This window comes from Malaya genurostris, chromosome 1, assembly GCF_030247185.1.
Source record: "Malaya genurostris strain Urasoe2022 chromosome 1, Malgen_1.1, whole genome shotgun sequence".
In the NCBI taxonomy this organism is placed as follows: Eukaryota; Metazoa; Arthropoda; class Insecta; order Diptera; family Culicidae; genus Malaya; species Malaya genurostris.
The window spans coordinates 98,981,759-98,998,698 of record NC_080570.1 but is presented as its reverse complement, the minus strand read 5'-3'; the positions used below and the strand labels follow the sequence as shown (position 1 = coordinate 98,998,698).

General features: G+C 36.0%; 1 protein-coding gene across 2 annotated transcripts in view; it reads left to right on the top strand.

Annotated features, from left to right (window-relative positions):
- LOC131425204 (protein spaetzle-like) overlaps positions 1-5,973 on the top strand; it is a 28,333-nt gene extending 22,360 nt beyond the window's left edge. Inside the window, exons 2-5 of one of the 2 annotated variants that reach the window (XM_058586881.1) lie at positions 1,606-1,800; positions 1,897-2,086; positions 2,359-2,716; positions 5,528-5,973. In XM_058586881.1, coding sequence (XP_058442864.1) covers positions 1,606-1,800; positions 1,897-2,086; positions 2,359-2,716; positions 5,528-5,738 — 954 coding nt within the window. In that variant the 3' untranslated portion in view covers positions 5,739-5,973. Of the gene's footprint in view, positions 1-1,605; positions 1,801-1,896; positions 2,114-2,358; positions 2,717-5,527 lie in introns of both variants that reach the window. The other variant, XM_058586880.1, reaches the window with a different exon arrangement.
- Positions 5,974-16,940: the final 10,967 nt, after the last annotated feature.

The window sequence follows — 16,940 nt, the reverse complement described above, 5'->3', positions numbered from 1 at the left end:
GGTAAAACACAACGCGTTGTGTCGGTTACGTCATCTATACCATTATATCTTCGGAATCAGAAGCCATGGCCATTTGATCTTCGAATTTGATTAATAGTCCAATAGTAGCCTTCAAATGAGCCAAAGTTTGTTGAAATTGGTACAAAAAATCATTGAAGGGTGCACACACAAACACACACATACAGACGCATACACACATAAATCTCGTCGAGCCGAGTCAAATCGTATGTTGCACTATGGGTCTAGGAGGCTCCGTTCGAAAGTCGGGTTTTTGAAGCAATTCTATTATCTTTATAGCTAGGCAATAAATAAAACGCATTTAGCAAAAATTGTATTTGACCTATTTCAAAGCGTTCGTGTATGTTAGTGCGTGGGAGAGATACTTTGAATTAAGTATTATATTGAACACAAGAAAACTAAGATCAAGACTTCTTCGTTTGTTGTTATGACGAGCTTTAAGCGAGCAACGAGTCTTCTGGAATTCCTTTTCGAATTCAAATATTTGACAAAAATACACTTGTATTAACTTTTAAAGTCTACTCGCGCTATGCCGGGACGGCCGATCCTTGACAATCCGGGACATTTTTTTCCTCATCGGCGATGACTAAGCTGCCGGCGATGACTAAGCTATATTGGAATGCCGGATCCGGCATAAAATCTATTTGGTTGCCACCGATATTCCTCGCCGAGGAATATCATGTCACCGAAAAACTCGGCGAGGAATATCGGTGACAACCAAATGGACTTTATGCCGAATCCGGCATTCAAATACATGCACACGCCGGCAGCTTAGACCCAGATAGTTCCGGATCGGCCGTCCCGGCATAGTGCGAATAGACTTTTTTCTCTGTCGCCGGAAGTAGGAACCGGATGAAATTCAATAACTGCCGGGTAGACCAAAATATATTTGAATTGTATTAAGGTTTGCTAGGATCGGTCCAGCCATCCTTACAAATCTATTTGAGTTTCATTTCAAAGTTTTGATGACTATTTACAAAACTTCTGAAACCGGACTAAAATCGATATAAATTTTGCTTTGATCATCAATAAACAAAACCAACCAATTGAAAGAGTTTTATGGTATTTACTAAAAACCATATTCTAGTATGATATGACTTACTTATGATTTTATTAATAAAACTGACTATAATTTGCACTAATATAATTAATCAAATAAACATAGATTTCCCAGTGTAATAGTAATGTAGTTGAGCAACCCGTGACACCAAAAGCTGGTGGAGAATGGGTGCGTAAGTGCTCCTAAAATGCATGCATAAAGTTGCCTCCACATTTAACACAACCACAGTAGCTAATGGAAAAAAATACACCCGTTTCTCACTAGAGGTGCTGTTAGTGTCACCGTACAGTGGGAAATCTATTGGCGTTTTTCATTGAAAAACACTGGTGGCGAGGATTGCTCTGGTTTTGCACTTTTGAGCAGAAATCGCAATGAAACACCGTCAGAATGTTGCATTTCTGCTCGAAAGTGCAAAACCAGAGCAATCCACGCCACCAGTGTTTTTCAATGAAAAACGGCATATGTTTATTTGATTTATGCTACTATACTATATAGTAACTATATTTTTTTTAAACTTTGTATTTCAGCCGACATACTCAGCCGCACAATTTCGTCCATTAGTGAGAGAACGAGAAATTCCACCGGGTAATGATGAAACAAGTGATGAAGAATTAAAGACAAGAATACAGGAAATTTATAAACGTAAAGGGTATTCGAACCCAGCCCCTGATCCCGAAGATTACCCAGAAGAATCTATGCCGGCGGTATTGACGACCAGACTTGTATGTTTTTTTTTTAAACTTCAGAGACTTTTGGAACAATTTATCTTTTGGAGAAAATTTCTATATTGGCTCAATCGACCACTCATTTTTTCTCAGGATAGTTCTACAAACAATAGAACGCGACGACCCGTGCAGAAAATTAGTAAGGACTTCGACCCAAGTCAATCGTACGTAATAAAGCACGCAAACGGATCGATTTCCTACGTATTCCCAGAGAAAATTGCGTCCACTACGGCCGGCACAAATGATGTTTCGGAGAAGGCGACTGGCGATGTGACGTATCGAAGTAGGCGTTGTTTGCACAAAAATTGCAGTACGGACATAATACACATACACACAAATTGTTTTGTTGAGTAATTCCCTGCTGATATATCATCCGCTCTATATGATTGAAACAAAATCGCTAATCTTTACATTGATTGGAGGAAACATGATTTTTCAATAATATTGAATTAAAGTAAAAAGTTTAATATCGAGGAAATACTGAACAATCTGATGCAATTGATTAGCATCAATAACTTAAACATATCGACAATGATTTTTTCTCTTAAATTGCAGCTTCTAGTTCAGAATCCAGTGACTTCGTGTTTCCTAATGAATTAACTCCTAAGATAGATGTGAATCGATGTCATCCAAAAGATTCGGTGTGTTCTGACGTCATAAATTACCCGGAGCAGCTGGTGAACGATATTATCGACAGTCACGGACAGCAGTTCAAAGAATTTTTCGGCGAAGATATAGTAGTAAGCAGTGGAGATAAACTGGTGCAGCGGTTCGATACTTCCGACGATGAATTTCTTTGCAGGAGTGAGGAGCGTTTGATTCATCCTAAGAGCGGACTCAACAAGGACGATCAGACTGTGATGATCGTCAACACTGCTAACTACGTACAGGGTGTGCGAATGGAAACATGTTCGTGAGTTACTTCTTTTTTCGTTGTTCAAGCTAATGGTTCAAGCTAATGATTTATTTCATTATTAAACAACTTGTTGCACAGATTTTCAATCATTGAACCGTAACTCACATACCCGCATATCAATCCTATTTAATGTACGTTTGTAGCAAACAAAATACTTACTTGACGGTTTGTAGTACAAAAAATCAAAAACTTTGAAATTAAGAATTTTAATCGTCCCGGGTTGGCAGTTCAATCCATAAGTCTTACAAGTCTATTGTCGAATTTTCGAGCTCTGATTTGAAGAAAGTTCAGTAGATTCGTTGCCCTAACCATTGGTTTTGTACGCTTCGAATCATCTGCGAGATCGGATTAAACAGAATGGTAAAATTCCACGAAAGGAATCCCAAGACTTTCATTCTTAAAATACATGCATAAAAAAATGTCCTAATACCATCCTCTTCTGAGCATCCGGAAACGGAAACTGAGAACCGATGTAACCGATGTTTTGCTTTCGACTTGAAAGATCTATACATTTTCATTTAGTTTAAAGCCAGCACAAATATTTCATTCTGTGATCCCGGAACCAAAAGTCCGATCCAAACAAAATTAAATAATAAGCTTACAATTATAGGCTTAAGTAGTTCAGAAAATAATCGATAAGGGTGGGGCTCATTTCACCTGTAGGTGTCCCGCGGGTTCTTTGACGCTGATGATTTCCAGTTGGGTTCGGCGTTGTTGTTTTCGGGGCCGCGAGGAACACCCTATGGTTAGGGGGTGCCCCCTGCGGATGGTCCGCGGTTTCAACATCGTTGATGATGTCGAGTTCGTGGTTTTTTGTCTTTTTGTGGTTTCATAAGTCGGAGATGACCATCCTAGGTGGCGTGCAGTGTTGATGTACCTCCCGTTTCTCCACTCCCTCGCTATGCCCGGGGCTGAAATTAATTAAAGTTCTTTGGACTATAAGGCTAAGATAGTTAATATTAGTTCATCTATTTATGAGCAGTTATCGAAATTGTCCCGGGTTGGTGGTTCAATGCATAGGACGCTGGTCTTACAGTTACCAGTTGTCGTATGTTCGAGCCACGACCTGGAAGGATTCTTAGCGTCAGTAGGATCCATAGTACTAGCTAAGTCTGTTGAAACAGAAAGGCCAAATTCCACAAAAGGAATGTTATGGCAATTAGATAATAAGTGTATAGTTTGTGTGAGATAACATAACAACAGGTTGGTTGAAGATAAATCCACACCATTAAAATGTTATTACTTTCCAATATTTTATGTTGAGGCGTTTCTGGTATACTGTTTTAAAACAACACTACGCTTTTAAAGGTTAAGAATCAACTTCCAACCGGTTGATTCTTGGTAACGCAGACTCATCGGCTGTACTAATTATTTGCAACCAATTTCAACGATATAGCCATAAGATATTCTTGAATAAAACCTTATCGAATGATTAGATTTCCTACGCAATCATCAAAGTTCCTCTTCAATCTAAGGCAATCATCAAAGTATCTCTTCAATTGATTGGCACGCTATCATTGAAAAGGCGTGTTCCAAATTGATAGTGAAAATAGGAAACCTTACCATTCACTGTTACCTCTAGAGTTGCTCAAGGAAGTTACCATGGACCGTTTATATTTTTACTTTATCTCAACGATCTAAATTTTTCGATCAAGTGAATGAAAATATCGTTCGCTGATGACTTCAATTTTTTTCATGTCATCAATCCACAGCCGACACAGAGTTCCTACAAAATCAGTTGAATAATTTGACTAATTGGTGTAACATCAACAGAATGGTTTTGAACGCCTCCAAATGCTCCATCATTTCTTTTAGTCGCAAACAGTCTGTAGTCAGTTTCGACTTTAATATTTCGCAAATTGTTCTGGAACGTACATCGTCTGTAAAGGATCTTGGTGTCCTCCTGGACTAAAATATTGTACATTTGTGGCAACTTTCCTACAATCCAGAATAGACTGCGCCGGAATTCTTACACTGTTCCAATTCATTCGACTTTAATCTATCACGAAACGTTATCAAGAAATTGTTCATAGGGTTACTATCTAATAAATTTTAGTTTTAGTTTAGAAATACTATGTTTGAGTGAAATGTATCATTTGGATGATTGTAATCTGTTGATGCAAAAGAAGAGGAGGTTTTATGCCTGTTGGAGAAAAAGTTTGACTCCAAATATACCCTATGTGCGGGGTTAGGAATCAAACCAAGGCAAGCTGCGTGAAAAGCACTGACTCACCCATCACACTATACCAGTACCCTCATAAATAAATATTTGAGAATTTACCCTATTATTATTTTTCTTAATACTCACTATATGGATATTATGCCTCACTCTCAATTCAGTAGTATGACTCGTTCCAAAGCAGAGTTATAGCGATTATCAATCAATTGAAATTAGTTGATCACGAAGATAATTTCCTTAGCCAATATTTCAATTATTCGTTTTCTGCTTTTTCTATTTTAACATTTCACGAGGCATAATGCATCTGTTGTGGGGTATACCATTGATTTTTTGTGAGGCATTTTATACGGCTGCAGGGAAACTATGTTTTCTCAAAGGCAAATGAAAAAAAAAAAATGAAAATGTGATCGTTTTAATATCAATCAATATTCATTACTTCTAACCGAATCCTGAAAAATATAATTCTCAGTCGTATTGCTATGAAATATTCACATTCCTGAAGACAATATATCGATACAATTAGAAATGTCTCAACATTTTCCGAAGGGGGAGGCGTTCTCTAACACTATAATTAAAATAACCATACTCTATCGTCAGAATTTTGTGATTCACTGATGTTTTAATTTCAGGAATGTTGATCAACCGTGCGACATCTTGGAGCATGGAAGCTTGTACACAACTGAATGCAAACAATTGTACCATTATCGAACATTAGTGGCAATTAATCCAACAACTAACCAATTGTACAAGGATGCATTCCGGTTACCGTCATGCTGCAAATGTGTAAGGAGACCAACTGCACGAGCACTACAGATGCGACATGAAGCGGAGGGACTTTGAACTACTGAGTGCATAGCCTCATTGATTTTGTGCAAGGAAAGTATGATAAGTTTCACATTTTCCACCTGTCTCAAGGCATAAAGGAGAAAAAAATCTCTCTAGGATGCAAATGATTCATGATTTGACTAGTTTTAGTGAGTGATTTTGAATGTACCTACATTTCTATTAATACAATAGGCCATATAATTGTAATATGAACCATTTGATAAAAATAAAAGTTGTTATTACTCTGAAATATACTCATAGCGAGTTGAAGTTATTATATTTGTTTTATTTCTTACATAGTAGTGACCGAAACACGTATCTGGATACGTACATTGTTGCTAGTATCGCTGACTTATAATCCGAAGAAAGGTTCCATTACACCATTTTAGGTGGATTGAAAAAGGTTTTTTACAAGTGATGGTGAAACGAGGTGCAAATATGTGTGAAACTTATTGGTAAATTGATCTGGTTGTCAGATTTTGTTAGTTTGTGGATACATAAATCTGCTTTGGGACTACAAGTCCCCGATTTCCGGTTCCGAAAGCACCGATAATAGTGAAGGAAAGCTCCAGAACGGAACCCACTTCGATTTCTCAACAACGGATGAACGGATTGCAACAACCCACGATTAAAAATAAAAACTCTCATTGTCTTGAATGAAACTGTGCAATTTCATCCAGATTCGAGTTCCGCTCTCGAAATTATATAGCGATGAGGGTAAAACCTATCAAACCGTCATACAAAATGACAACGCAAAACCGGTACGCATTGGTATGTGCTGATACGGAAGAAAAAAACATCACCGTCTTTGCGAGCAAAGCATACATAGTGCTTTGTTCAAACTCCTATAGCATGCAGGGTTGCCACATTTAAAACTATATTTTTCAGAAGGAAAATCTGTATCGGGGGATCAAAATTCTGTATTGAAAATCTGTATATGAAAAAGATAAGAAATTAAAGCGCAACGAAATAAAAAAGTCATTAAATCGAATCTGAAAATGACAGCTACTTTTTGTTTAGAGGTAGCATTTATTGAAATGTAATTATAAATCATTTCTTTTTACTATCTTATACCATTCGACACAGCTCATCGAGCTGAGCAATGTCTCTGTGTGTGTTTGTGTCAAATAATGTCGGAGATGATTCGACCGATTTTCACAAATTTATGGTCGAATGAAAGGTTTTATGGACCCATATGTTGCAATTAAATTTCATTTTGATCCGACGTCCGTTTCCGAAATTATAGAGTAAAATGTTTTTAAAAACGAACACCGTTATTTAGAGCGACAATGCAGAAGAGGGTAAAATTCTCCTAGAGTTGGCTCAAAACTCTTCTAATTTGTAGGCTATATTAGTTACTTACTAAGCGAACCGACTTTGGCTATATCGGTTCCGAGTTCCTGGTTCCGGAAATAGTGATCAAAAACTCTAAAACGAAACTCATTTATAGTACAGGGTGATTTTTTAAGAGCTTGAGAACTTTTTTAAACAATAAAACGCATAAAATTTGCAAAATCTCATCGGTTCTTTATTTTAAACGTTAGATTGGTACATGACATTTACTTTTTGAAGATAATTTCATTTAAATGTTGACCGCGGCTGCGTCTTAGGTGGTCCATTCGGAAAGTCCGCTTTTTTATCGACAAATTTTGTTCAGCGATGAGGCTCATTTCTGGTTGAATGGCTACGTAAATAAGCAAAATTGCCGCATTTGGAGTGAAGAGCAACCAGAAGCCGTTCAAGAACTGCCCATGCATCCCGAAAAATGCACTGTTTGGTGTGGTTTGTACGCTGGTGGAATCATTGGACCGTATTTTTTCAAAGATGCTGTTGTACGCAACGTTACAGTGAATGGCGATCGCTATCGTTCGATGCTAACAAACTTTTTGTTGCCAAAAATGGAAGAACTGAACTTGGTTGACATGTGGTTTCAACAAGATGGCGCTACATGCCACACAGCTCGCGATTCTATGGCCATTTTGAGGGAAAACTTCGGAGAACAATTCATCTCAAGAAATGGACCGGTAAGTTGGCCACCAAGATCATGCGACTTGACGCCTTTAGACTATTTTTTGTGGGGCTACGTCAAGTCTAAAGTCTACAGAAATAAGCCAGTAACTATTCCAGCTTTGGAAGACAACATTTCCGAAGAAATTCGGGCTATTCCGGCCGAAATGCTCGAAAAAGTTGCCCAAAATTGGACTTTCCGAATGGACCACCTAAGACGCAGCCGCGGTCAACATTTAAATGAAATTATCTTCAAAAAGTAAATGTCATGTACCAATCTAACGTTTAAAATAAAGAACCGATGAGATTTTGCAAATTTTATGCGTTTTATTGTTTAAAAAAGTTCTCAAGCTCTTAAAAAATCACCCTATATAATTGGCAGTCGCCTTAAACAATTGATTATAACATGGAGAAATTTCCTTTACACCACCCATTCATGTAAATAACATGGACATGCAGAGGATTGCTCGGTTTCTGGTAGCATCATGCATTGATTTAAAATCCTTCCCTCCCCCAGTAGATCTGAATTTGGACGTGGCCAGCGTTAAAATTGAACTCTTTGAACTCTCAAAAACAAGCACATTATTGCTTGAAAGTAAGAAATTATATTCTGCTGATAAGCCTCGTACTGGGAACTCCATCATTGACGGTGCATTGCACCATTGCGGTTGGTATATAAAAGTTTCTCGGAGAATATTCTAAACCTCATTATAGATTGGAATCTAACAGAAGACAGTAATAACTATTTCTTCAAAAATCAGTTCCGAAGTCCGGCAGTTTGAACCTAATGTATAAATCGATTGAACCTTTTCAAAATTACTGTACATGAATTTAGACTTTAGTGGATTTTTTAGACAAAAGCAATCAACAAGTTGAAAAACATCAACAAGTCTATCATTTCAATTTATAGTAAATAAACCATCGTTGTTGACTAATAAGGAGTTGATCAATTAGGTCATTCAATAATCAAACGATAATAGTGTGTATAAAGATAGTAGCTCGCATCGCAGCCATCAAATATCCCGACATTGCGGTGTGTATAACCGAATTCCAAGATTCCACGAAATAATCTCACTATAAATAATAAATGCTTTCATAACATACTTTGCATGTTATTCGTGTTTTATGGATAATGCCAACTGTGCTCGCCACACAACATATGTCGCTAATCACGTAAAGAAAACGGAATGATAGACCACAAGCCCTAGCATCTTTTACCTATAGTATCTGCGAATAAGCTGAGGACGCATTCACAATGCTGTCACTTGCGGTGTATGTTGAATACTGATTTGCGCATGCTCGAATATTTGAATTGCTAGAATGGGATATATTACAGTTCAAAGTGAAATGGAAATAGAGAACAGATAGCTGACATGCCGTCTTTTTCCTTCTTTCGGATATGACAATGGCACATTGTGAATCGAAAGTGGAAAAATATGAATGGAAATGATATTATACTGCTAGTCTAGACTAAGGAGCAAACTCGATTCAAACATTATTCAATGTGAATTTCCTATATAAAATGTAACTGTACAAAAATTGAACATGAAATGAGATTGAGATCAGTATTCCATTCATATTTTCATCCTTATTTGTTGTAAACTTTCTTAACCTCAACTTGTCAAGAGATTTACACACTTAGAAAAATTCATGTAGATTTACATCATCTTACACAGCGTTCATAATGACACACACTTCTACAGTTGATTTGAAAATTACATGGCTTTAATATAAAACAACAATAGGGCGACTAGAACCAAGAAACATTAGATCACAAAGTATGCCCTTCAATCGTCTGAGTCACCAAAGCACACATCTATTCGACGGATAATTGGTTCATACAAATCCATACAACGGAACTTGCTAGCCAAGTGCAAATTACACAGTCAGAGACTGTAAAAGTAAATACGAATGGAATCTATTACCTTATCTATATAAGTTAGGGTTTTTTTTATGAATTGTATCGTACGTAGAATTAGGTCACATGTTAAATTCATATTTTTCTGTGTGTGTATGTTTGCAACATATTTAAGTAATACTAGTTAAATTTAGTCATTGACGAATTAAGTGTTTATAATATAACTCGTGTGCTGATTTACGTCACATGTAAATTCCATATTTTTTGCTGTGTAGTTTCGGTGTATCGTTCAAGTGTGTCAACAACGTATGTTATTCTACATGACAAGTACACAGCTCGAACAAATCTTGTGATTTGGCATCTTATAAAATGCACATCAATGGAGTGTCTTATTTCACACAAATTTACATTCAAGAACATGTAAAATTGTGTGATTTGAAAATTACATGGTCTGAAATCTAATGAAATAAAAGACAAAAGATCGATAACAACAGTGCGACTTGCACCAAGAAACGTTAGATCTCAAAGCACGCCAATTAATCGAGGGAGCGGGTCATTTCGCCGAAAGCCATTTCGCTAAAAGATATTTCACCGAATGCCATTTCGCCGAAAGTCGTTTCGCCTAATAAGTCATTTCGCCGAAAGTCGTTTCGTCGAAAGGGTCATTTCGCCGAAAAGGACATTTCGCCGAAAGGGTAATTTCGAATACATCATATTATTATTTTTCGTGTTATTATAACTCCTGTATGGCGCAGCCACATCAGCGAAGCCAAGATGGCTCGACGGCATAAAGCCGCCAAGGCGACGCACAGTGGTCCAAAACTGGAAAAAGACGGTCAAAAGTCTGTACTGACTTTCTCTGATTTTTAAGGGCTAACGTGTCTTCGAAGAAGTTTTACAAGATTATATTACGCTTCTTTTGAAAGTGGCACCTTAATTTTTGTTAAGGGGGTAGTACCAATTTCGAATACAACATAATTTTTTTTTCACAAAAAAAATTTTGTTTTCTATCTCATTTTAAAGAAAAAAAAACGTGATTAATCCACCTAGCAGTGAGATGATACCTTTTTTTTATCAATAAGCATGTGTTTTTGCATGGATATTCTTAGGTGTTTTAGTTCTCATGACATTATTTTATCGAATTTCAATCATAGCGTGCGACAATCGATTGAACATTCCATGAGATGTCGAAGTAAGTTCCACTTCAGAGTTTTTCGTCATTATTTATGGTACTTCCAGAGCCGGTATTCAGGAATTAGCATAGCCCAAAATGATTCGAATGGCCATAAATTATTACGCCAAACAATTTACATGAACTTTATAAACTCATCATCTGTAATTCCAGAATCGGATAAAATTCACCAATTTTGTATGGGACCTTAAGTCCTGTAATATTTGTTTTTGAAGTTCGATTTGGTCTTTTTTGAGAAAATGATTGAGCTTTGAGAATCGATTCGATACTGGAACCGGAATTCTAAAATCGGTGTAGCCGAAATCAGTTAAATTCACCTGAGCAGTGTGTAGACATCTTTGAGAAATTGTAGTGCGAATTAAAATTTGGGGGTACATTCCGAATCCAAAAAAGAATACCGCTTAAACTGAAATAAATTTATTTGGTAATCAACTATCCAAATTTGCAAACCCGATAAACCTGATTAATTTATGTGAAATGGACATTTTTATACTAATCACCCTGCATTTTCTAAACCAGAAGTCGGATCTGACTAAAAAGTAAGAGGTTTTATAGGATTTTAAGACCTCTCATTTGAATCATAGATGATTCTTAGATTTCATTTGAATCTTAGATCGGTTCAGCCATCTACGAGAAAAATTAATTGCATTATTTCAATTTCGTTTCACATATCATTCTGTAATTCCGCAATCCGAAGTCGGATCCAAACATAATTCAGAAGCCTTGTTTGGGAGAATACGACTTTTCATATGAGTTGGTAGAAAAAGGTTTAGTCATCTCCGAGAAAATTGAGTGAAATTATTTGTCACACACGCATTTGCTGATCTCGACGAACTGAGTCGTATGGTATATGGAAGTCATGTTCTTCCAGCATTTATTGCTGTAAATAGTTTAAATCAATATAATTATGGAATTACTTCCAATGCTGGTATCATCTGGTTTACACATGCCATATTCGAAAGATTATGTTGCCAAAAATGAACCGTGCTAAAATTGGTCCGTGGCAAATTGTCATAAAAAAGGATGCTGTACACAGTCTTTTTGGTACTTAGAAACAATTATATGTAACAGTATAAAAAATCGTATTTCATGTTGCTCCCAAGCATTGCTTTTTCATACAGCGCTCAAAATTCCTTCTACTGGAATAAGGCTTACACAAAAATATCGATATCTCCGTTAAAAATGGACGGATTTTAACAATCTATGGCTTGTTGGATAGGTATTACCGAGCGAAATCTAAGTCTGGAAACATATTCTGTTTTCAAGGTCAAATGTGACAGATACTGTCGAAAAACTGAAAATTTTGACATAAAACTTCGTATAACTCAAAAAGTAAACATCCGATCTCAAAACCATTCAATAGCGTTCTGGGTGACGGGGAGACCTTTCATTTGCGACTAGTTTGATCAAAATCGGTCCAGCCATCTCTGAGATCTCGACCTCTTAGTTGACAACACACATACAGACACACACACAGACATTTGCTCAGTTCGTCGAGCTGAATCGATTGGTATATGACATTCGGCCCTCCGGGCCTCGGAAAATTTTTCGAAAGTTTGAGCGAATTCTATACCTATTTTTTATATATATAAAAAAAGGTAAAACATTTGAAATATTTTTGCTGAAGATAGAAATAATGTAAAAAAATTATTTTTTGAGTTTGTCACTTTATTTTAAAAACAGTTTTTTTGGATTTATCTACGTAGAACCTACCTCTATTACCTAAGGATCTACTACAAAGTACGCGTAAACACGCATAAACATGCTCATGCTTGCACGCGTAACTTAAGCAAATTGTTGTGATTTTTATTCTGTTTACTTTTTGACAATTAACAATATTAGAAAAAATCTAAATGGAACTCGATGCAATCTTTTAGGCCTTTTCAAAGTGAGATTCAAATATTGAAAATCCGAAAAATTATGAAAAGTTCAACACATATTAAAAAAATGGAAAAATGTTTTCCAATCAAAATATGAAAAAGTATTGCAAAAGTACAAACCTTTACGGAGAGATTTCATTTTTAAACGTGTAAATAAATTGAGTTATCGCGAAGCAACACGTTTTTCAAGATGATATATTGATCGTGAGACGCTCACTTAGAGCTGTGCGAAGCAGCTCATAACGGTGATCGATTTCAGAATCTGTGTAAATCTGTGACTCTTTTTAGAAATCTGTGAAAATTTGTGCCATTTTTTAAATCTGTGCAAAAGGTTGAAAATCTGTGAAACACAGATTAATCTTTGATCCTGGCATCCATGTATACCAGTGCGGTGCGGTTTTTTAAAAAGAGCTGTGAGATATCAGCTCACTTTAAAGATTCGATTCACTGGAATAGCTCAGGAGCGAATTGACCATCTCTACGCTCACTGCAAAAGTGAGTTACAGAAATAGCAGTCGCGTGACGCCCTCCCTTTCTTAACCATTCATGGTTTCAGCATGGCCATAGTGAAAATTAATCACACGAATAGTACTCAGGATATTCTCATTGGAAAATAAATTGGATTAGGAATATATTTTCCTATAAACATTGTAAAAGTTTGTTGCATTAAGTTGCATATTTCGCTTCGGTACAAGGTTTCTTAGGTAAAAATAGGTAAAACGATGTATAACTTTTTCAGAAAAGAGTGAACTTATGCATTACCTTCTACAAAATTATGGGATTTTATATTTTCTACAACTATTCCAAACAAAGTAAAAACTAAAAAATAACTTGAAACAAGTTATGATTAAAAAACTAGTTTTAAGAGGGTTGTCATAATTCAATAACTAAAACTAACTTTGAAAAGGCCTTAAAAAAAAGTTCCATCGAGTTCCACTTAGATATTTTTTTGTAGTGTTGGGAATATCTTTTCCTATAAATTTTGTAAAAATCAACTGCATAAAGTTGCATATTTCGCTTTGGTGAGAGGTTTTATCATAGGTTAAAAAATGGTAAAATGTTGTATAACTTTGCCAGGAAACAACAAACTTATGCACTATCTTCAACAAAAATATGTGATTTTTTATTATCTTCCATTATTCCAAACAAAGTATGCATAAAAAAATAACTCGAAACAAGTTATGAATAAAAAACTGATTTTAAGGGGGTTGCCATAAAAACGCTTTGTATATCCGAAACGGTGTGACCTAGACTTTTGGTATATTTGACAAAGTAAATTATTTTCAATAGTTCTAAAACTTTGCAGAAGAAAAAAACTTTCTATCTCTACAGAAAAAAAAGTTATGGTTATATTTTTTGTCAAAGTAGGCCATGAACAATTAGGGATGGAATCAAATCACGCGGTATATATTTGTAAATAATTTCTTAAAAGTAATTATATGCAACCAATACAATATATATTGTACAGCTTTCGAACCACTGTGCGAGGGTTCGAAAGCTGTACAATACGATTCTTGCTGGAAATTTGAACTGCATAATCATGGACGACGAAACCTACGTCTTCTGGCTAGATCTCGCTTCTTGCCACTACTCAACGGTAGAATGGTATACTACCAAAAATGACACTTTCGTCCCAAAAAACATGAATCCACCAAATTGCCCACACCTTCGACCAATTGAGGAATTTTGGGAATTAACGAAGGCACATCTTAGGAAACATGTCTCGGCAGCCGAAACCATTCAACAGTTCGAAAAAGATTGACAAAAAGTGTCAAAACTTGTCGCCAATAAGTCTGTACGGAAATTAATGAGGAACGTTCACAAGAAGATGCGCCAGCTAGTCTACAATGGCTAAGTTGCAAAGTTTGAGAATAATATTCTGTTGTTGTAGTCTAATAGTATCAGTATATCGAATAAAATTTGAATATCTAATGTCGTTTTTCATTGATTCCACTCGCTCGGTGCCAGTGTTTTGCCCTGACAGTTGATCAATGAAACGGTTTTGTAAAGTTTGGTTTGCACGCTTGCTGCTCTGAAAAGAAAACGGGTGCAAAATAGTTCCCCGAGAATTGCTCCGAAAGTGCATTTTTTTCGTGCGGTGCAAATCAATGAAACACAGTGCATCTGTTTTGATTGCCCGACTGCACGAAAAATGCACGAATTGAGCAAAACACTCCACGAGTGTTCTCAATGAAAAACGACATAACACTTGTGAATTATTTACAGCGAAATCAAAGTGCGTCCATACTTTCTGAGACAGTCTTTATCTGAATTTGACATCGAAAATGATGCAACATGTAATTTTATAAAAAGGATTCATGTACACCGCCTAAGAAAATACGGCATGCTTGGATTTACGTCATGTGTAATTTTCATTTTGTTTTTAAGAGTGTGTCTATAATAAGGCTGATTAAAAAAACAATGTGAGCAATATAAGAGGTATCGCGATGTAAAAGATTTATGCTAACCTTCCAGGCCCTCGGTGATTTTACCACTGCTCGCACACCATCTTCGTTTGGACAAGTCGATTAGTCGCCACTACATCGGTTTCGAGTCATCTGGTGCCCGATGACCGGAAGTCATGCTTAAACCAGAATCACCGGACTGACCTATACATCATTCTGGTCATAAACCTAGATCTTCTATCAGTTCGCTGAGATATTATCATAGCTGTTTTCGTTGAGAATTGTATTCAATCACGAGTTGATTCCGTGGATCTCCTGCAGCAGTTATATTTTGGCATCCGTCGTCGTAATTTGGGACTTAATCTTTTTTCTCGGAACTCCTTTCGTTAAATTCAAACAATAAATGAATAAGTAATATAAAAATTGTATTGTGTCCTTGTGTCGATTAAAATGATATTAAAAACAATCAAAGGCTGATACGACTGAACTCGATGTAATTTCCTAGAAAATGTTACTTTTTATTTAATTTCGTTTTATTAATCGGTAGCATCATAGATTTTCATAAAATGTATAGAAATAGAATTCCTATTTTCATTGCATATTTGTATGTATTGTATATTTTTGGTGTCAGCCGATTCGTTTGTAAAATTACATTAATCGAAAATTTTGTGTTTTATTTAATATCACAAAAGTAAACCGTACCTGTCAAAGAGAATGATTTTTTGTCAATTTAAGTTCCTTATTGAATAAATTAAACAGGCGGTCGAAGAGCGTGAGGGGAGAGTTTCATAATGATAAAATACATACATAGTTAACAATTGAGTTCAATTGTAGACGATAAAAGACTATAATGCTAAAGTTTTTTTTGTATCGTTTTTCTACACTTTCCATTTTGTTGTATATGCAGACAAGTTTTCCCATATCTCTTTGTCACCCACCCAATTGGCAGAGGATGTAGGATGTAGCGATTAGTGCGCACCATAGTTTTTTTTAAGTATTACAAATAAATATTATAATATATATATATTTTTTTTCAAGATCGTGAATATGTCTTTGGAAAATGCAAACCTTGCTTTAAAACATCCTCAAATAAACTAGTAAAATCATGTACGTACCCCAGAAACAGCAACACAAAAGTTTTTGAAGTGAACAGTGCCAAACTAAATAAAATGGAAATTAAGTACGGGGCAAAATAAACGATACATAATAATAATCATAAGACACTTAATTGCACTGGATGACTGGAAAGATAAAGTGCGCGAGCTGAACATATTTGGACAAGATTCTGCAAATGAGAAAGATATCCTGCTGGATCTCGCACATACTTATTTAGCACTAAAAAAAAAGGCGGGTGGGTAATGTCAGAGACAAAACTGGATGTCGTGAATACGAAAACAACTGACATGTTCCTTAACACTTCCGAATATCAATTAGTTGATCATTTGTATGAATTATGCAAGCATTCCCCTTTTACACATTTTTTGCAAAAAACAAAGAGGCTTCACTTGATCTCGATTACTGTGAATTTCATACAGCGAAAAGTGCAAAAATCTAACCAAACTGTTCTAGATTTGCACTAAACTGAGAATATTTCCTTTCGATTTGCGAACAACAAATCCTAAATGTTCTTTAGAAAAATTTTAGGGCTATTAGAACGGCTGATTTTGTGTAATGCTCTCCACCAATGCAAATGAATGGTAGCTGTGACGTTATCGCTTTTGTCGGAAGCGAAACTAGTTTTGCAAACGACACAAAATACATCTGCTCGCAGTGACGATAGAATCCAAACTGATCCAATTTTTGTTGAGAGGCTTGTTTTTACCTGATTTCGTTTGTAACTTTTTCACTAATAGGCGGTCCTAACGGCTATAAAAA